The sequence below is a fragment of the Lates calcarifer genome, linkage group LG6 (genome assembly GCF_001640805.2).
Source record: "Lates calcarifer isolate ASB-BC8 linkage group LG6, TLL_Latcal_v3, whole genome shotgun sequence".
Taxonomy (NCBI): Eukaryota; Metazoa; Chordata; class Actinopteri; family Centropomidae; genus Lates; species Lates calcarifer.
In genome coordinates, this window is record NC_066838.1 from 16,612,852 (window position 1) to 16,634,707 (window position 21,856).

At 42.0% G+C, this 21,856-nt stretch overlaps 2 protein-coding genes across 2 annotated transcripts; both read right to left on the reverse strand.

Annotated features, from left to right (window-relative positions):
• Positions 1-712: 712 nt before the first annotated feature.
• On the reverse strand, positions 713-3,914 carry aar2 (AAR2 splicing factor). Its single transcript, XM_018686014.2, has 3 exons — positions 2,764-3,914; positions 2,456-2,685; positions 713-1,708 (listed from the first exon to the last, which is right to left on the reverse strand). Exons 1-3 carry the CDS (start codon positions 3,542-3,544, stop codon positions 1,541-1,543), a joined length of 1,179 nt encoding a protein of 392 aa, XP_018541530.1. The 5' UTR covers positions 3,545-3,914; the 3' UTR covers positions 713-1,540.
• Positions 3,915-8,614: 4,700 nt separating this feature from the next.
• prpf6 (PRP6 pre-mRNA processing factor 6 homolog (S. cerevisiae)) lies at positions 8,615-20,019 on the reverse strand. Its single transcript, XM_018686015.2, has 21 exons — positions 19,780-20,019; positions 19,072-19,234; positions 18,838-18,956; positions 18,637-18,715; positions 18,171-18,347; positions 17,480-17,608; positions 17,260-17,354; positions 16,996-17,152; positions 16,545-16,707; positions 15,633-15,751; positions 15,266-15,484; positions 13,757-13,879; positions 13,518-13,639; positions 13,168-13,306; positions 12,906-13,025; positions 11,887-12,063; positions 11,635-11,768; positions 10,998-11,089; positions 10,753-10,867; positions 10,484-10,610; positions 8,615-9,038 (listed from the first exon to the last, which is right to left on the reverse strand). Exons 1-21 carry the CDS (start codon positions 19,965-19,967, stop codon positions 8,886-8,888), a joined length of 2,910 nt encoding a protein of 969 aa, XP_018541531.1. The 5' UTR covers positions 19,968-20,019; the 3' UTR covers positions 8,615-8,885.
• Positions 20,020-21,856: the final 1,837 nt, after the last annotated feature.

Below are 21,856 nucleotides of genomic sequence, written 5' to 3' on the forward strand. Positions count from 1 at the left end.
ATACCATCTGTCTTCTGGGAAGAGAAGGAATTGCTTGTATTGGTATTTGGATCTCCATCAACAGAGGCCAGAGTCTATTGATTCAGATAATTACATTAGATGGATTTAGTCCTTTTCACAGCAGCTTTATGATTATAGATGGGTTCATGGAGCCGGGGCATGTTAAAGTCAGAGACGTCCAGCTGGAGAGAAAGAAGGTTCAGAAGGGGCTGGGGAGAAATTAATGAGTGAATGGACTGATGGACCAACAGGCTAACACAAGGCCTGCCCCATCCATCACAGTCAAGGAACACACATACACATACACACACACACTGCTAATAAATTCCATGTAATTATGTTATCCAGTTGATCCAGTTGTTATCTGTGCACCCCATATTTATTTCTCCACCTGTTATTTGTCACAAATCATCTTGGTTGACATCAGAGAAAGATTAGAGAAAATATCCACCCTGACAGTCTTGTTGTGCACAGCACCCACTGCCAATCCCAACCAGAACCTAGTTTTCCCAGCATCAGAATCAGAAGCTTTCCATTCTGTGCGAATGAGTATTTGTACATATATAACAAATGTACAAAGGAAGATACATGAAGTTGTAAATCTTCCCCAGAAGCCTGTGAATGCCATCTAGTGGAGGAGAATGAGATGACTCAGGCACAACTATTGTACTGACACAGTCAATAGTCGACACTGACGCAAAGCACTACACACTTATTTTGAATCAAAGGTGTTCTTTTTATTAAATGAAGTTCTGGATGTAATAAATCATAGAAAAGTAAATGTTTGCTGAACAGCTGATAGTGACCTTCATGTTTGACAAATTTACCGTTACGAACCACAACTGCTATTTTCCTGTGTGGCTACAGCAACATAAAGATATAAAGAAATATTTATACTTGAACGTGGTATAGAATCAGCACAGTCACTATACTTCAATTGTCATCTAACAAAACTCTGCTTATCTTTTGTAGAATTTTTGTTTTTATAAAAAATTAAGGTTAAATTAGGTGGTGCTGAATGTAAAGTTCACAGTTAGAGTTCTCTGTTCTATACAGTTATTATGTGGCAACATTTAAGTGCTCCATCACTGATGAAGTTTGTGTATGATGTTAGTCTTAGCTTTTACCTTTAACTGACTCTACAAATATTTTAAATTAAAGTTGAAAATGCTAGGGCATTTTAGCTTTTGATAATAACTGGTGCAACTGTGGCTTTAAAACTACCAAGTAATGCAAGATGAAATGCTTGCTGAACCTGGAGAAAACCACCACCAGAGGGCAGCACTAACATTTAGTATACTGTAGCTCCACCCTGGCTGCAACACTTGGGATGACTTAGTAACTCATTTGCTTTCTTTACAACAGTTTGCAGTTTGTGCACATGTGCAACCCACTGTAAACGTTTCCTCAGGCCTTCTGAGAACCTTTGGATCTGGTGTTAGATACCACACTTAACTGCTCTCTCTCACTCTCACATAGTCTCAGTCCTGTTTCCTGCTTACACCTCCAGTGTGAACATTGGGTCCATAGTAGAGCAGGTTCAGTCCACTGTCACACCTTCGGGCAGCTCCACCACCACAGGGGCACACTCATCCAAGTCTGCATCGAAGTCCCAGCGAAACTTCTTGGTCACGTGGGCTTTGAACTTCTCCGCTCTCTTACGGAGTGTGCTGTCTACACCAGGTCCGCTGGCAAACTGGAAAAAGTCCTGGGAGAAAATAAGTCACACGAGGTTAGTGGATTTTAAATCAGAAATGTGAACATCCTCTGACAACAGTGATGATTTAGGTGATAATTTGACACTGCTTGACATACCTCGACCATGACATTTGCTGTTGTGGTCAAGGTATGTCTGTGTGTCATGGCCACAACATCCAAGATCATTAATGAATGAATGAAGACCATAATATGTGCATGTACTGTCTTGACTTACTTGAAATACGTCCTCATCTACTCGCCATATAACAATATTGTTACAGGTGCTATTCATGACACTGATAAATCAGAGAAAAGTTATTTGTAATGATGGACTAAACGCAATCAGTTTTACTGTTGTAGCCATTTTTCCTTTTTGCTACAGAAGTTCTCAGTGTTTTTGCCATAGATAAATGAAACCTTCAAAAAAAAAAAAATACACCATTCTATATTTCCATACCAACTAGAATGTGTGTTCATATCTTTCATAGAACTTGCCTCCTCCTGCCAAGTCTTAAGAGGTTATGGCAGCATTACTCCCCTGGATTAAGAAAGTCTTCTTAAAAATTAATTTACTCCGACGCCAAAAAGGTCCTAAAAAAATATGAGCTGATCTGAGAACTTTTAGACAATTACATTCACCTTGCTGCTCTGCAACCTTTGATAAATAAGAGTCCAAACCTGGGGACTCCTGGGGACTGACAAGACATTAAGAAGGCTTTTCTGTCATTTGAATGGACACTGCATGTGGGCATCATACCTGCAGGGTGGAGGTGAGGAAGTTGCTCTGCGACACGATGTCGACAAAGAAGTCAGGCGGGATTTCTCCGAGCTGGTGGTAGAGCACAGCGATGAGCCCCAAGTAGAGCTCCTTACGCTTCCGCATGGCCTCCTCTGAGCGACACAACAAAGCCAGGAGCCGCTTCCAGTGCTCAAAGCCCTCATACACATTTCCCAGTAGGAAACACACAAAGGCAAACTGCAACTCACCTGAGAGTGGAGAGAGGACATTTAGGTACTTTAAAGATAACATGTATGTGACCTAATATTGGTATATCTAGCACATACCTAGCAGGTTGAGAGGCTGCAGCTCGTGGTTATTCTCCAACACAGTCTCCAGGGCATAGCTCAGGTCCATACAGCACTGGGTGATCTCAGCTGGCGTTGCCCCAGGTGGGTAGGTCTTCTTGGGGATGACAGAGAAGCGCAGCTCCGTCCCCTCCCTCAGCTTCATCCTGGGAAGCCTGTCGAGTCCCTCTCTCATGCTCTGACAGGCCGTGTCATTCCTCGGCTGCTCTGCCCTGTCTTTGGTGTGTCTGAACTCAGTCTCGGGAATGACGTCACTGAAGGCGCATATCCTGCCACACAGAGGCTGCAGGTTATTGGCCACCTCCTCGTTCAGACGGTCAGTGAGGGACACCCACTTCCTCATGACTTCATATGGATAGGGACCCAGGTAAGGATCCAGTTCTTGCAAGGTCGCCCGGATGCGGCTCACCTCCTCTTCATTCTTGGAGGCTGAGAAGTCCAGATCTTCTAATTTGGGATCCCAGTTAGCCAGTAGGATCTCTCTGGGTTTGAGAGAGAGGAAGAGGCCTGTCTTTGGGCCAATTTCTCCTCCACAGCTTGGCGAGTTAACGGAGCTGTAGTGGAGGAAGTGCAGGCCCGGGGGGATCATCTTTACACCCCGGAAGCGAGGACCCACCTGCCAACTCTTGCAGTCAATCCCCAGCTCTGTGCCCCGAGGAACACCCCGCAGCACCAGGGTTGCTCCTTCCTCAAACAGCCTCAGAGCTACATCTGGATCCATGTTTACTGCGCCGCCGCCGCTGCTGCTGCCGCTGGCCATGCCTGCTCTGTCAAGGGCTACTTGACTTAAACCTACCAACTAAACCAAACCTGGCAACACAAGAACTAAACTCCGCTTTTAAGTGTTATACGACTTTCTCATGTTCAGAGGAGTCGGTGCGACTTTGTCAAAACGTCTACGCCTGATAGTTAACACAGGATGATGCTGCTTTTAAAAAATGTTTTAGATGAATGGTGTTAATTTTTGTCTGAGCGAAAAAATATAGCGTAATTAAAACATTTAAACAAGCCGTTTTATGCCTACATTTGAGCAAACGTGTTAGTAACTACACGATACCTCGCGCTGCGACTTTGTTGATATTCGGCGTCGTTGGAGTGTCGTTCAGTTGAGGATGTGCAACGTGTAGTATGCTCCGGACAGAAACCGTGCTGCTTTTGAAGCGTTCCGCTTCTTTCAGAAGTCTCAGCCGAGGAGGTTTTCCATAAACACAAATATGCTGCTGCTTACTCTCGTTTCAGTTAATATGTCAATGGAAATTATATTATTAACTTGATTATACTTTTAGGTTAGTCAGGTAAAATCCTCAAAATCTTCCCCAAATGTTTTTTTTTCTCATGCTACTAAGTGGATTCCTAAAGTTTTGTTCTGTTTATCATTTATTGATGTGCTTTGTTTGTTATCCCTTCTAAGTATTTATTTATGTATTGCCACATTTAAGCTGTGTAATTCCTGCAATATAATTGAAACGTGTACTGTAAAACCAAGGAGTCTGCTGTTGGCTTTTCACTTAATGATATTACACGCCCACTCAACCGCCGCTTCCCTGTGGTGCCCTTTGGGCGCAAGTACAGGTCCCTGAGGTGCAGAAGGGCTCCCTTTGCTCCCATTGGCAAAAGCCTGGCAGCCATACCACACCTACTGCTCACAGCAGCTTTAAACAGGGTGACTTCCTTCCTACGTGTCTTGCTTTCATGCTTTGCCTGTTGTTGTTGTTGTGTGCTGTTGTGTTGCACTTAAGGTTTTTCTATCTGTCATTGTCGTGTGATGATGTGTGTAAAGTGTACTCCTCATGTTCGCTGTGATATACAGTGCTGTGAAATCGAACCCTCCCACAACAAAGTATAACCAACTAACTAACTGACTGTATTGCACCACTACTACTACTTCTACTACTACTATGAATAATGATATTAATGATAATAGTTAAAGACATTTAAATTTTTTATTATATGGCATATACTCCACAACATTACTGACAGAGGAACATTTCATGGGTATGCTGACATATGGCTTAGAAACACAAAAATAATGGCTGTTACATCAGGAGAGACCTTGGGAAATGTGCATATTCTGAAAGTATTTGAATGCATTGTGGATATTTTTCTTTTAGCTTATCTGTGGTTACTATAAAACTATTCCATAAAACAAGGAGCACTGCTAACATGCAAAATCTGGCATACACAAAACACTGAGAACTTGACAACAGTAAACATTCACGATATTGCATTTGAAAAACAACTATCTGGAAATACAGTGGGTTGTTGGTCATGTAATATCCTCTGTTTGACGCAGTGAACTTTCTGGAAATTCACCTGTTATCTTCATGAGAAAGTAGCAGGTTTTGCAGGAATCAGGAAGACACAGCATCTCCTACTTTGAGAGCATGTAGACGCTCTGAAGTTTCTGCCAACAAGTGATCAGTGCCTTGATAACTTTGATTAACCTGATCCTCTTCCTTTTCTTTCCTCGTATTTTCCTGACAGCTGAACAGGAGGTTCTCTTCCCCTGAAAGTAGACAAGCAGAAGAGAAGTACTGTTATGTAGTAAAAACCATTTCCCAAAGCCCAATCTTAGATCTGGAAGCTCAAAAAATTGTTTTATTTCTGCCTGTGGGTAAGTAAAACATCTTTCTCTGTGCTCATTTATTTAAAAAAAAAAACGAAGAAGAAGAAGAAGAAAATCAACATGTATTTGTGGAAGAATATATATCTCTTTGAAGTCCTTCTCCTCACCAGATAATCAGGGCTGCAGTTGTGAATAATGAGCTGCTCCATGCTCTCCACTGGCCTTTCCAGGTCTGACTGCTTCTTGCCATTCCTCTGACACCGGATCTGCTGTGTCATACCATAGATTGAAACCAGGATGCGACGTGCCTGCCGTGAAACAATAGCCCCCCCACCACCACCAAAAAATGAATATGATGTAACAGCATCCAGCCCATCTATTGACAGTGCAATACAACAATCTGCATTACACCTCGTAATTAATTCCCCTGGGGACATTCTTCCTTTCCATTCTCCACATTCATAAAGTGAGGCAGCCACACAGGCAGTTGACAGGCTCTTGTGAAACCACAGTATCAGGACTCTTATGAATTATTATTAGACCGTTATGAGTGATTATTACCCTGTCCATGGTGCTGAAAGTGTACACATACTGTAGTGCTGTTTACCTTTCCTGGGGGACAGGGGTCTCTGTCTCTGGCGGCATTAAACGAACCTGTCAAATTCTGCAGAAGGACAAATAAATATGGATTTCTTAACAAAAATAAAAACTGCTTGTCATTCAAAAGAGAAAAGTAGTAGTAAGTAAAATACCAAGTAAAGCTGGTACAAGAAACTCAGTGGCAAACACTGGAGGGCAGCCTATCATCAGATATTCAAACATTGCTCTTACATGTTTAATTCCAGCTGTAACTGCCTTGAATAAACTGACATACAGAGCATGCATGCCAATGGAAGGCAAAAGGAAGACATTCAGATTTTTTAGATTGTTTTTTTTAAATGTCTTTATCAAAGTCACACACACTATTATCTGCAACAAATTTATCATACCAGATTCTGCAGCTCAACGAGGATGACTTCTCTGTAGGAGCCCAGGATTTCCGTATAGTTACATCTACGTTTACCACAAGTGTTGGCCAACAAGAGAACCACCAGGACACTACGGAGCAAAGTTCCGGTCAGACACTACAAAAGAGATAAGTGCGTCTTAATTGCGTCCACACTAAATCACCTGTTGGGAAAAAAAGACCATGAATCATTTGGTTCCTGCTCGGACGCACAGTGCGCCCCAGCATCCGTCGGTTTCCAGCCTAACCAGCGGCGTGATCAGTGTCGATACAGAGTTGATAACAGCAGCGGTGTACACTGGGTTGATAACCAGCAGCGCAGGTTTCTGTAAAATTCTCTTATCAGCAGGCACTTACCATTTATCATGTCCTGCTGCGGGATCCTCAGACGAGCAAACCCATCTCTATCAGTACCAGGCAGATCCAAGGAATTACTCCCGATCCGTCGGTGTTCATTGTGTTCCAAACCACTTTTTTTTTTTTTTTTTTTACACTTCCTCTGGTGGATAGGTTAACACGGTGGCTGATAGTCTTCCGATGAATCTTTCCGTGATTTCCAACATCACCAAAGTCACTGCTGCTCCAATTTCCTTCCCCGTCATGGATTGTTGACGCTGAGCTTTGGATTTCACCAAACTCCAGTCCGATCAAGTCGAGGAAAAACTTCTGCAATCAATCATTTGCCTTCATCCTTTCGGTTTCGTTGGAAAGATGCGATATGGAGGGGGAGGTGGTGTGAGGAGCGAGTGTAGTTTGGTGGAGCGTTTCTCTAAAGAGCCATTTAACACCTAAAGGACATACATTTTCAGTGTGGGTGGTTCAAGTGGGGATGGGACCCACAGAACACCAGTGGAATTATGAAACGATGCTTTAATGGTTATAATCCTGACAACGTGTTTCAGCCAAACCAAACCTGACCTAAAGTTACAAAGAAATCCCAAACAGAGATACCGCAGTGTTGGCCCTAAGGGAACTACATTAGTAGCGTTGGGGATTACTGCCGGTAAAATTTCTGGACAGGGAAAGCAGATCCAATTACAACAACTCATTTTACAATAGAGCTGGTTTGGGAGAAACATGGAATGGTGCAATAAACTTTTATTTGTTTATTGGACTTCCTGCAAAGTATTTCAAGCAAGCTGTGTAAAAAAAAAAGCAGATGACTACATGAGAGATGACGTTAACAATCCCTGACAAAGAGTTTATATACAAGGTCACATTTTGTTGAACAGACGGAGCCAAAATTCATCTCTTACATATCCACATGGACAAGACATAAAAATAGAAATTTAACTAAAATGTTATGATATTCTTTTAACAAACAAAATTTTAGACAATAACAACTGATCACTACCCAATGGGCTCTGTCCAGACTTATTGTTAAATGTGTCTCTTAGGAACGTTTCTCTCTTACAGCGGCTACTCAAAGCATTCGTTTTCAATTCTGCTTTTTCAGGTTTATTGTTCTACAATTTTTGCACAGCCACAATAACTGAAATTTTAAACTTTGACACAAATCAGCAGAAAAACAAGACTAATATCAAAGTGAAAACAGATGAACAAATGAATCCAAATTTCATACCTTTACTCTGACACGCTTACATAATTACTGGTGCAGCCAGTTACTGTTAGATTGTTAGAAGTTGCATGGAAATCTCCTGTGTGTAAACTCCCCACAGCTCCAGAACCTGATGGTGCAGTGTTGGTTTGCGCCAGTTGGGCGTGGTTTTTACCGGATTCGATTTCGGCCCACACAGCTGGCACATGCTGCTTACGCCTACCTCAATCACCGGCTTGTGCAGCAAGTAAACAAGACACCATGAGTGAAAAAACCTCAACTAATATCTGAGCTAAGTGTTTGCCTGAGGGCATGTGGGAAACTGAAACAATGAGGAACACTGTCATACTAACTTATGACTTGTGGGTAAGCAAAAGAATCCAAACTGAATAAACACAATCTCCACCATGATGTCACCATGGTGACAGTAGTATCATAGGCCCTGAATGGCCTCTGAAGGTTGAGGGTAAAACGACTGCAGCAAAATACAATGAAACCCCAAAAGACGATCTGCAGCAGTCTGCAAGCAGACTCGGGGGAAGGTTTACTTCCTAAAAAACCTAAAAAAAAAAAGCCACACAGAAACATCTGAAAATATTAGGTATATGAATATTAATGCCCTGAAGCGTTCGAGTCCAAACCTCAATTAGCTGAGGACATTTAAAATGAAGTTCACTGACAGTTCTCATGCAACCAGCCATACCGCAAACATAGTTTTATTGCTGTCAAACATGTCACTACTAAATATTCACTTGAAGTGGATAGTGAGTGAGTTTTATACTGGTACTTGATTAAAAATGCAAAAAGATTTGTTTTCACTTTGACATTAAAAAGGAAAAGGGGGGTACATGTGAATACTTTGTTCCAGAGATGAAGGTAGAGAACAATACTTGAGCGTGTCCATAGCTGTTCCTTGCTAGACTGGTGACTGCCAGAGTCCTCCAGGTGTTTCAGTCCAAATTTCCCCAGTCTCAGAATGTGTTCTTGATCTTGCTGGCTACCAGCGCTAAGATCTCTCCTGTCTTCTTCTGCCAGTTCAGGACGTGTTTGGACTCGGCACACCACAGCTCACCATGGCGGGGCTCTGCATTCTCACAGCGCTTTCGCACTTCTTCCTGCTGTTCCTGATAGATGCAGAACAGTGAGGTTAGACACAGAAAGACAGACAGACACACATTCAGTTTTTGGTAACACTGTCGTCTTTACGAATGAGTAAAAGCAATTACCTATGGTGCAAAATAGGATAGAGTGACAGCGTAATGTATATCTCAATACAGACATTTTGTATCTTAAGTATTCACGAGGATTCAGTGGTAAATGATACAGTGAGGCTTAAGATGTCCAATGTAGCAAAAGCACACTCAGACCAACTAAAGTCATACTAATTGAATTCAAATTTGACTTAACTCATATAAACTTTATAGGCTTTAGTCATTCCAAGAGGTGTGTCATCCGAACGAGCAAGGCAAGCAGTGCTTGACCAGTTAAAACTAAGAACAGACATCAATTACAACGATACCGAAGCAGAGGCGATGTCTCTCAGAGCAGCGTTCTGTCCCATAAAGGATCTGATATTTCCTGTTTGCATTCATTTTATAAATTACTGCCCTCTTGTGGCTGCAACAGGCTATTATCTCTGGAAGCTGCGTGGCCTATCATCTGGTGCATCTTTCATTTCCATCATTTTCGTGGGCGTGGGTGTGTCCCCATTGACAAAGGCTGGGGCATCTCAAGCAACGGGAGGAGCACCATTTTTGGATGTTTGTGCATTGTTGATAATCCTGGGATCTTTGATGGCTGACTTGCTACAGCTAGCTACAGACAAGTGTGCTTGTCAAGCTGTCCATGTTTCAGCTTCCACTGCTCTGAAATCAGCTATGATATTGCACACATTATTATATACATGGCCAGATGCATGTGGAAACTGTACTTGCACATTAGAAAATGACTTCACACATCCTCACACTTTTCTGTGTGAGGATGTGTGACAATGAGGATTTGGGGAGTATTGTGGAGCAGCTTTTGATCTCCTTTTGCAAATAAAGTAAGTGTAAGAAGTCTGAGACAGAATATTGAGGCAGGAAAATACAGCATTCTGCATATTCACTTTAGTGTGTCACTGTCAGTTAATGGTATGTCTCCTCTTTACTGCACACTGGATATGTTTAGTGTTAGTTTAAACGAATAATCCTGGTACTTCTCCAATTGGGAAGAAATACAGTAAGGTGAAGATGTCCAGGTAGAATGCAGCAAGATGCAAGAGAGAGACTTTTAGCACAGGAAAGACAAGCAGCACAAAATCACAAGACAAGACAGGCCCTGAATTTAAGACAGATTTGCTACTACAACAGTAATGAAATGGAAAGTTTTAGTCTGGTCCATTTTTCTTGTTGGTGTAGCAAACAGCTGAATCACTCAATGAGATGGTGGCTCGTGGCCCAGGGGGAGGGCTTTGCTTCACTATGAGTCAATGTCACTGCATGCCACTGATTCCAGTGGTGCCTGATATTTAGCTGCTACACACACGTTTTTATACCCAGACAAGGACAGACAATAGTAAAAATCTTACCTCTGTACCATGTTGAAGCTCAAACTTGTAGAAGAGAGCCCAGGCATCTCCAAGGTCTGGCTCAATCTTTACTGTCCTGAGGAACCACTCTCTGGCTTTGGTGATCTTCCGCTCACTCCAAAACAACCTGAAATGTGCGCACAAGATTATTTGAAAATAAACGTTGTATGGCAAGTGTCATACTAAAATGTTAAATGCTAAATACAATGTAAAATCTGCACAAACAGTAGAGCTTATTACTAGAAAACTGTGAAAAGACAAAGTCATACTTGGCTACGGCGAGCAAGACGTGGGGGTCGTGTTCACACTTCTTCAAAGCATCCACACTCTTTGTCTTCCTTTGGGGCCTGGCCTCCAAAAACACGGCCTCAGCCCACAGGATGCCTTTGTAGGAAGGAACAGGGAGTGGGGTGAGATGGGGAATTTGAGAATTAAAAATCTGCAAATGTCCTATCTCATGGAAAAAGAGACATTAAGTATTAAGTATTAAGAGAGAGCAACAATATGTGCTCACCTGAATTGGGGCACTCCTGCAGGGCTTTGGCCATCAGCGTGTTGGAGATGTTCTTCAGTCCAGCCCTAAACTCCAGTCTAACAGACTCCAACCTGGTTTATATGATCACATACACATCATTTGAGAAGCACAGTTGTACATGTCTGTCAGTTTTTATCTCAGACTAATTCTCAGGTAATTTTTGTTTTTAATCTGCTAAACTATCCCAGTTTGGGTTTCTGTGCTGCATTTAAAGAAAGTTTTTTAAATGAATGTGGTTAAAGCACATTTAGCACATGTTGTCTGATGTACATGTTCTCTAATATTGTACATTTTCATTTTTCATTTCTAAAGAAATGAATAAAACAATCTGTGCGTGGGTGTGTGTAAGCATGCCAGTATTCTCTCCTCCTTGCAGTGTAGTGAGAGGGTTTCAAAAGAGCCAAAGACATAACAAGGAAGGAAAAGAGGGAAGCCACTTGAATGCCAAAGTAAATAAGTACTCAGTGCACAAACATTACTATAAGCACATGAATATGCTTAACACACTGTCTACACAGGTGACACATTTCAAACTAAAGCACTTCCTCAAGCAGCATCCAGCATGTACAAGCATTCAAGTGGCTTACCGCACTGTCTTTGTTGTGTGTTTTCTCACCATAGCTCAGGGCTCTGGGGATTCTTGAGTCGTGCCTTCTCCAGGATCGCTCTGGCTCTGGTCAGCTGTCCCACTCTCTCTTCAAGACGAGACAGCAGCAACCACAGTGCCACGGAGTGAGGACACTTTTTCAACTATAGCAACAAACAAGACATCAAACAATTTTTAGAGTTATTAGGGAGATGTTACTTGTCATCAAACAATGCCTTTAAAAGTCCAATTTCCCTGCCCTAAACACTTCCCCTGCCTCACCCCCTGGTTGTAGGCCTCTCTGGCTTTGTCCATGTTTTCACACTGCTCCTCTATCTGGCCTCTCATCATCCAAAGTTTCGGGAAGTCCTCGTAGTGTTTCAGGGCCTCAGTACACAGTTCCTGGGCAGCATCTATGTTTCCCAACACCCATTCCAACTTCACTGACTTCATAAATACCTGCAGAAATTACAAACAAACACACGCACTGTTCAGTCAGGAAAAGGGCTCATGATCTAGTCTTGTGATTTCTGACATAGAACAGTATTATTGAAATTTAATTTGAAGAACAAAAAAACAACTTCCTAGGGCATAGCCTAAATGCTTAACTGCTTCATTGACACTACACAGTTGTCTTATCTGACAGGATGATCAGTACAGCCAACATTAAAACAGACTTTCTTAGTCATATCCATTAGTAAATACAATGCGGATAACTAAAAGGAGCGCAGCCAGATTACTCCATGGACGAGAGTGATAGTTGAAGAGCATTGCTGACAGCATCTGTCAACTGGAGTGGTGCGCTCTGTTTCAAGGTGTAGAAATCTGGCAAGCCTGAACCTGAGGAAAACAGAATGATTGTACAAACTACCTCTCTTACAATACACTATTAACTTTCTATTACACAGGCTTTAGATAGAAGAAAATAAAACCTGGGGTTTTATGGGTCAGAGCTCTATTTAAACCAACATTACTTAATGAAAAACAAACTAACTGTTCCGGTACAGAGGGTCATGGAAGAACAGTTCAAGAGCAAATGGACAGGACAGTTTAAAAACACAACTACACTTCCCCTGTGCAAATTGACAGCCAAAAAAGTTAGTTTTGATTGCATCAATCTTCTAAGAAAAGTACTCACTTTCCTTTATTTTCTAATTTACAGCCTGTTTTAAGATGTAAAATCTAAATGGAGAGACTGGTTTCCCAGCAGAGAGTGGATTTGTTTAGAGTAACCCTAATGAGAGTCTAAAACAGGGAAATGTTTTTCACTTTCCCACACTCACACATTGACACACACTCACCCTGGCTGTTGGGGCACTGCTGCGGGCCTTGGCCAGCAGTCGACGGGCTCTTTCATACTCATTATTCTCAGACTCTAATTTGACAGCAGCAAGCCAGATCTCCTCACTGTTAGGGTTGGCCTGGAAATATAAAAAGAGTTGGGACAGAGGTAGAACGTACGGGTAAGAGGAGGAGAACAGAGGAAAGGGTAAAACAGAGTTAGACACAGGCTCACATGGATGCTACATGAACAAGTCAAAGTTTGCATGACTTCATCGTCACCTGGAAGGCAAGAGCGAGGATACTTCTGGCTGCGGGCACATCCTCGGCCAGCCACTTGGACTTGGCCCCCATCAGCCACAGGACCTCTGCCTTTGGACAGTGAGCCACAGCCCTCTGGAGCAGGGCCTCCAAAGACTCCCTGAGAGATGCAATGAGCCGTAAAAGAGAAATGGATGGGAGGGGAACAGTGGCAAGTGATGAAGCAGATATGAGGTGGGAGGAGAGAAAAACCGAATGTTAAATATAGTGGTTAACTTTAAAATCAAGAAATAAAGATGTGAGAACATTAAGTAATTGTCAGCTTTTGAGGGAGCTACTGTTTGCTACATTTAGAAAACCAAATTAGTCACCTGGTGCCATGGTTCTTCTCAAAGTAGGCAGCTCTAAGCCAAACACTTTTTTTACTGGGGAACACCTGCAGAGCATGGGCATAGATGGCCCTGGCACACTCCAGTGCTCCATGAGCCACACACTGAAAAATAACAGACAAGCATCACAATGAAGTTAAAATCTGGCAGCAAATGGGTATAAATACAGAAGAAAAGGATCTATAGATATAAGACAATAAAGAATATATATCGGTACTCACACTCTCTGCATCTTCCATCCAGGTGTGTTTACGGTCCTCCTCCTCAATGCCGATCCCTATGACGGCCCTTATGACTGCCTGGCAGGTAGCCACACTGCCGGCTTTGTCACACTCCTCTGCATCCTGCAGGACAAGAAGAACCATTTAGAGATTGTGGAAAGAGATTGTGGGTGGTACACACGAGAAGAATGCAAGTTAAACTACTGACCCCAAGGCAGTTTAGCAATTTCAAAGAATGATGGAGCTATTTACATGGAAATATTTACACACCTGATATGTCAGAAAAAATGGGACTAGAAACCTGTAAATGAAGCTGGGTTCCTGATTGATATCCATGTACATGACATCCAGTTTATAATTATAGTAGACTTTTATAAAAGGTAACATCGGAATAGATGATTTCTGTGGGAATAGCAAAGGACCAACTCAGGGTCTCTTTATACAAAATGTCTCTTTTAAGAACTGCCAAATCTGGTCATTTTAAAGGCTAGGTAGTCAAGGAAAAAAAAAAAACAATCAATCTGAGAAAGGACTGCTGTGAAGGCCTATGATTGCAAAACAACTCTGAACTGCACAAAATGTCAGTCATGGTGCTGGCTTGTATTCTTTTGCACTCAGATGAAATAGCAGACGGCAGCTTTGCCAAAATATGCTGGCATGCTATCAAACCTGATTAACACATGAAGCAAGTTTCTACTCCCTCAACATTAAGGTTTGATGGCACGATCCTTCATTTGTTCACCATATAATTTACAGGTTTATTCGGATGCATAATAAGAGTTTGAGACCTACATGAAAGGTCCAAAAGGTGTGTTCAGCATCTCATCATAACTGAAACTACAAACAGGATTCATTCCAGTGTTTATGAATATTATCGATGTACTTGTTACAGCATAAAAACATCAACAACTTCTGAGTTGTGTTGTGTTCTGAAATTTTTCTCAATTTGAAAGAGACAGTTACAAACGGGAAATATAACTTAAAAAAAAAAAAAAATTAAAAGATCTAGTTCTCTGTCAATGACTCATACACCAACTTAGCAGTTAATTATTTACATCTGCACAATTGCTATGCAGCACATCTCTTCTTTGTGAAGCTTGAAAAGTTTCATTTTTGCTGAAATGTCACAGAGAAAGTGACTCAACAATATAAAAATTCCTGAAGCTGTCTTTTGTGGTCAACTTTAACTGGAAAGCCATTTATTGAAAGATGTTTCAAATATTCTGTCTATTTCCAGTAATATCTGGTATGTGAGTGGCACAGTTTTTCTTCCAATATAATGTAATCTGTTGAAACACAGTGCTCATTAAACATTAGGTCTTTTCTCTGTAAAATAATGCCTCTGTCCTCTTTTAACTTAAAGATTCTCTTTTATGAAAGTTTATTACTTTTTATGACGTTGGGGAATGCAATTATTAATTCAGTGCACCTGTCTGTTCTTCTACCAACAGCTGCAGGAGACCCTGCTCTCAGTGATGTCAAAGAAATCACAAAGCCACAGGAACACACCTGTATCCATTGTTCTCTGTTGATCTCCACACCATTGGCATGTAGAGAGGTGATGGCTCTGTCAATGATCTTGTCCACCATCTGAGTGTTACCATTGGCCTCCTCCAACTTGGCAGCAGTGATCCAAATGTGACGATCGGTGGGGATGTTCTCTCGAGCTTTGTTCAGGACGCGACGGGCGTTCTCATACGTCTCTAACCGGGCCAGTGCCAGCCACAACTAGAGAGGACAGACAGAAGTAGTTAGACATAGAGACAGGTGCAAAGGTCCGTCTGTTGCCCTGCGGTGAGTGGCTTCCTGTTAATATTATATTCAACGTTTCATGTTGGTGGGAAAAAACTGAAATGGCAGCTAGTGCTAAGCATACCTCCACACTAGTAGGGCAACACTCCACAGCTCGGCTAAGCATGATCCTGGCATCCTCAGGCTCCTCCAGCTCAACGGCTGTCTTCCACAGTCGAACTGACTTGGACACATTCTCCAGGGCTACATAAGTAACAATCACACAACAGTTAAGTCATTTAATTGAAACTTGTAAGCAGGTCTGTGTGTTCCTTGAGGCAACAAACTAAGTCGCAAAAATTAAAATCCTTGGACTTTGCTGTAACAAGCTCTGTTTAATCAATTGGCCATTCTGGCACAAGAACAGCAACATGTTAGCAACATTTTGTGCAGTGTCAAAAAACAAAACAGAGACACTACAAGCTTCAGTAAGCAGTGAATACAACACAATAATAACAACAGTAACAGTAATGAAGTGTGTGGATGGGAATAGAAAGTACTGCGGGTGTAATGGAGAAATGTAGGGCAGAGGCAACTGAACATGTAGAGGCGGAGAGACCTCTTCCACAGAGGAAGCTCCACATCCATCTCTGTCACTGGGGTATGCTGCTGGGAAATATTAGCGTGTCTACGTACATGCACATATGCATGGTAGGACACTGACACCGATGGTTCAAATAGGGTGCCTGGCCTTGACGAATAGCCAGAACCACAGCTGCCAAATGTAACCGTTATGAAATCTCTTACGTGTGCAGGGAGTGAGTAGTTCTGTGTGGATGCTTTTATGACACAATGGACAGATTGAGACTGGTTGTGAGTTTTTGCCCTGCAGAAATTAGTGTCTTCCTTTTGGCAAGGAAATCGCTCGGCATTCATTCATGCAGGCGCTGCTGGGAAAGCACACAAACCTCCCCTTATTACAACACAACAGCAGATACACACAAAGAGGAGAACAAGTTGAAAACATTACTTGAGTCATATTGCATGACAGCCTTACCCTTCCTGAGGACTCGTTTCTTGGCCCTGACATCGGTCTCCAGCTCTGCAGCTCTGATGTAGATGCGGACAGACTGTGGCAGGTGGCGGACGGCCTGGGCTACCACGGCTTTGGCTGTGTCACCAGGCTGGAGCCGGGCTGCCTCCAGCCACACATCCTCACTCTGGTGGGAAGAGGGAAGTGCTTATAGCAACAGGAGGGAATGGACCATTTTCCCCAATTGAAACTTAGTCGAGCAGTATTACTGCATCATTAAATTAAACAGCAAACTACCATCAGCAATGCTATTATACAGTATCCAGAGAAATATTACTATATTAGAGAGTACAGGCTTAATATGAACAAACCAATTTATAAACTTTACTACAGCCTGTAGTTTTGATGAGCTAATGATACACATCTATCTACACAGGCCCTTGGCAGATTAAGTGTACTGTCCATCATCCTTTACCTTGGGACACATCTCGGTGCCTTTCATGATCAGGTTCCTTGCCACCTGCAGTTTGCCAGTCACCTCCTCCAACCTGGCAGAGGCAATCCAGGCAGGCGGGTGATGGGGATTGGTCTCCCTCACTGATTTCAGCAGCAGACGAGCTTTCTTGATGTCACTGGACATAAGTAACCAAAAATAAGCCATCAAGCATCCACACACAACAACAGCTTACTTTACACACACGTAATCTAGAAACTTCTGGTGTCCCCACTGTGTTTCTACCTGATGTCCCCTCCATGTGTGGGGATCATGGAGTTGAGATCTGTCAGGTAACCCTTAGGATCCACCACTGTCTGTCCACTCACTGAGTCAGATACCTGAACACAGATAAAAATGCAGACACAGGAGAGAGAGAAACTCTGTGCATCAGAACAACAACAGCAGAGTATGAAATGTAGAACAAGGTAAAAGTGAAAAGGGCTGAGAGTGATGCATCAGTTACCTGACTGAGCCTCATGTCCATGAGTGTGTTCCTGGCCTGACCGATTTTCCTCATGTCCAGCTCTCCTGTCCCTGGTGTCATCAGACCGGGGGTCATACTTCCTGGGTAAGGGGTGTTCAGACCTCCCAGCTAGTGAAGAGAAGGAATAATCATAATGGACAGGAGCATTACAGTCTCTGTGAGAATTTTGTCACGGCATGTTGAAAGGATTGTGAAACACAGGCTAGATCATATGACACTTTTCCAAACACTGTAAATGATGCATGTTAAAGTCTCAGCGATGGCCTTCCTGTGCTGCAGACCAACAAATATGGTGTAAAATACTCATAGCGATATGTAAAATTTGGAAATGCAATATATACATGGCAAAAACAGACAGACCTGATTGAGAGCAAGTTGCTCTCAAATCAGGTATGTAATATGCATAGTCAATCTGACCAGCCAACTCTCCTCATTTATATGCAATATTTTAAGTGCCAAAAGACTGGAGCAAAAGAGTGGAGCAATGAGCAGACATAGGGAGCATTTTCAAAATGTATAAATTGTACAGTTGAAGTGGTTTGCTTGCTAGCAATGAGATATCCTGACTCCTGCTGGTGCAGGCTGAAACTACATCATATCATTCACTGATGTGTGTGTTTTTATGTGGATGTCCTGCAGTACCTGAATTTGTTTGTGCATGTACACTTACCCCCTGTAGAGGGTCAACACTGGTGTGGTTCTCTCCAGTTTGCAGATGCTTGGAGAAGAAGCTGTCGGGGACGGGGGTGAGTTTTTCATAGCGGGGATTCCTCTGGCGCTTGTTCCTTGCATCTCCCACCTCTGGGATGCTCAGCCACTCCTCCTCTGACACCTCTGCCAACTTCCTCTATAACGAGACAGAAAAAAGGAAGAATGAAGAATGGGATGAGATGTGAATCAAATTGGAACGTCAGCAGTGTGGTTTCTTTGAGACAAACATATAGCAGAGTATTGCTGTTGTCTTGTGGAAACCATTAAAATACAGTTAAAAAATTATTTTCAGCTCTGCTTGCTTAAGCAGAGGCAATTGTAATGACGCCAGCTGGATAATCTCTAAAAGTCATGGTCAGGAAAACTAGGTCATTTTGGGTGGAAAAAAAGGGCAACGGTATATCATATCATGTGTAAGACTGTACCTTTAAATCTGAAAACTGCTGCTGGATTTTGGGTCGCTCCATACGATATTTCTCAATTTCTTCCTTTTCTCTCAGTTCCCTGAAAATACACAAGACAGATTTAAACGTTATACAATCAGTTGCAAAGGATGTCCAACATTCAGGAGGACATATACTTATGTCCTAAACTCAGATGGAAAAATAACAAATGTTTGTTATAACCTTCTTTCTTTGCGTCTTTCATCCATCCTCTTGTCCAGTGCTGCATATATAGCATCTGCTTCTTCATCGTCCTTTTCATAGGGCCCACTGGAGAACAAGCTACCTGCATATCCGTTAAACTAGAAGAAAAAAGGCAGCATTATATGATAAGCATGACAGAGGGCATTATATAATCATTTGTATACACAGATGAATGGTCTGGTCAACAGCCAAAGACAATCCAGTCACAGGTACCTCATCATAATTGGTGTCGTTCAGATCTTCATCATCATCATCCTGGTTCTTTTTCATTTGATCTCCAACTGTTCTCTTCCCTGGAGGTGCATGTCTGTCATCCACTGGATCATTGGCATCACGAGCGGGACCAATATCAGATCGAGTGGTGAAACCAGTTGCACTGAAAAGAAGCAGTTATTTAAGATGTTACACAAACACGCCTTTGGCATGGGACTCATGGTAAGCATGCACAGGGCAGTTCAATGAACAAGCTAATAACATTATCTATACTTTACAGCAGTGTTTTGATCATTCTTTCAGTTTGAGTAATTGGATCATTCTGGCTTTCAGTGAAGCATAAATATTTAATTTAAGCTCTTTTTGAAGAACATTGTCAACATGCTCCAACTTCATTTTAATTAATTAGTATGAAGATTAAATATTAATCAGAGATTAAAAACTGTGGTAATGTATTTTCCTTATGTGACCATATGAGGATGTTATCGAATAAATGCAGCCTTAGATAATAGCGGACTAATATCTTTGTTCACTGAACTAGCCACTGTTGTGCCCACTCATATAACTGCTCTATTAGTAATTGCTATCACGATGTCTTTAAACATTAGCTCAGTAGCCAGAAACGCAAGTTGGTTTGCTAAACCACTGACTTCATTCAACGGACTAGCTAGAGAGCTGTTAGCAAGCTAGCTAGCTAAGTTAGCTCACCCTCTGCCAAGACCGGGGACATAGCCCAGCGGAGCGGGCATCCCCAGGAACGGCTTCTTCTTTTTCCCCATGAGCGGAGATGCGAGGGGCATTATCGGGGGTCCGCCGCTAGCCCCCGCAGCACCGGGGCCGCCCGCGGACGCTTTGGAGGTATTTTTGGGCGCTTGTTTAGCTGCGGCGCTGGCCATCGTTGCTCGAACGACGAGGAGGCTCAAAGCCGGATAAACAACAGTCGCACTTCCGTTACCGCTAAAGCGGCCCCGTCCGTCTGGAAATATCCGTTGGTGTTTGTAACAGCGCCCCCACAGGCCAGAATGGTTACTGATTGCTCTCTTTTCTCATACGTTGTCTTCTTAGTTAGAGTTTTTGGCGCAAACCCTATAACATTGTCATTTGCCACATTTCTCTGCGTGACTGTGTGATTTAAATTATTTCTTAAAAATATTTATCAAACTTCAGGCTGATATCAGTCTTTCACATAGCCACAGGAGGGCGCCACATCCTGACAAATAACAGGCCTATTGAAATATTGTGCTTAATCAAATTTAAAGTAGGCTTGTTAGGATTTGTAGATTAGTCTTCCTAATGGGACTTTGGGGTTTTTCAGTAGGTTAATGTCAGTGTATAATACTCCCAGAGAGAACATAATTTTTTGTGATAGTTGAACATTATTTTACTTTACTGTATTATTCCCATAATTCCTTTTCCTGAGAGCATTAATGCAAACTTCAAAGGCATGTATATATAATTGGTCTGGTGTTCCTTTCATATTAGTAATCAACATGATATGCTCTTTGTGCATTTTATACAGCAATTTCATTTTTTCTCTTGACTCAGTGTCATAAATGGACCTGTAATCATGGTATAATGAATGACATAGCTGACATTTGTTTAAAGAAACAATCACAGTCTGAAACTTGCATATTACCCAACTTAAATGAACCTTCCCATTCTTTATCATCTCAGGACTTTACCAGGGGTTCTACATTTGATAGAATCAATATGCACTCCACAGTGCACTCTGTAGGAGTAGTTAATAAAATACTGAAATGGGACTTCAGGCCATTGTCTAAAGAGGATATTTACATGCATAGAGTCAAATGAGCCATACATTTTAAGTGATTTGTAGTTCTGATAGACACGTGTTAGTGTGTTATAGCAATAACATCTTTTATTATGTGTGAAAAATATTCATATTGGAGAGCCTGTATTCAAACATGAGACTGGAGACTGAAATAAAGGTAATTACATTCTAACGTGACATTTCTGGGTTTCATCCCAAGAGATGGAGTGAGGCCATACATCAATTAGCTTCAATCACATTTAACTTCACCCATCCATAGTCTAAGCCTCGGCCCAGACCTTTACATTTTTCTTCATTTACATTGCCTGGAGGGCAGACATTACTTCACTCCTGGGAGAAGATGTTATGATGAAAATGGACTGTCAGACACATTAGAGGATATATAGCTCACATGGTGGAGGACCAATTTAAACATGAAGTGCAATCCAAGCCTTGATTTCATTCAGTTATTGCATTGCCTCTTCTGCTTTCATGCAATCATTTCAGTAATCATTTCATTTTAGTTTGATGATTTTTATAAGCACATATAATGTGCAGCTTCAAGTTACTATATGTGTTTTTTCCAGTAAAGGCAGTAAACAAAACAGATTACATATCTGTATGCTTATCAAAGTACTGATCCATGGATGACTGATCCAGGTCAGTCTCTTTAGTAATAAATAAATCATTAACAACATTGGCCAATGATGAGAAAATCCTTCAAAGCCTGGTCCAAGCACACATGCAAGCCTGCTTTATTTGCACAGGAATGGATGCATTTATCTCTGCTGTGATTAATACACAAGTAAAACATTCAAATGGCTAAAATAGGGATTGCACATAAAGTGACAACCTTTACTTGTTTAACAAAAGTATGTTTTCGTAAGCAAAAACATGTTCAGCAGGAATCCACCCACCTCCACCAAAAATGCATTAAAATCTGCAAATGCAGCAGCAGCAGCAGAAGATAGCGGATATCTGCTCAGGGGTCGTGAAGGCAGACTTACTAACTGT

Coding starts and splice junctions, on each gene's coding strand:
- aar2 (XM_018686014.2), bottom strand. CDS start 3,544: ATGGCCAGCGGCAGCAGCAGCGGCGGCGGCGCAGTAAACATGGATCCA. Junction 2,686..2,763: donor GCAGCCTCTCAACCTGCTAG/GTATGTGCTAGA, acceptor CTCCACTCTCAG/GTGAGTTGCAGTTTGCCTTT. Junction 1,709..2,455: donor TCCTCACCTCCACCCTGCAG/GTATGATGCCCA, acceptor ATTTTCTCCCAG/GACTTTTTCCAGTTTGCCAG.
- prpf6 (XM_018686015.2), bottom strand. CDS start 19,967: ATGGCCAGCGCCGCAGCTAAACAAGCGCCCAAAAATACCTCCAAAGCG. Junction 18,957..19,071: donor ACGACACCAATTATGATGAG/GTACCTGTGACT, acceptor TTTTTCTTCTAG/TTTAACGGATATGCAGGTAG. Junction 9,039..10,483: donor AGCTTCAACATGGTACAGAG/GTAAGATTTTTA, acceptor TGCATCTATCAG/GAACAGCAGGAAGAAGTGCG.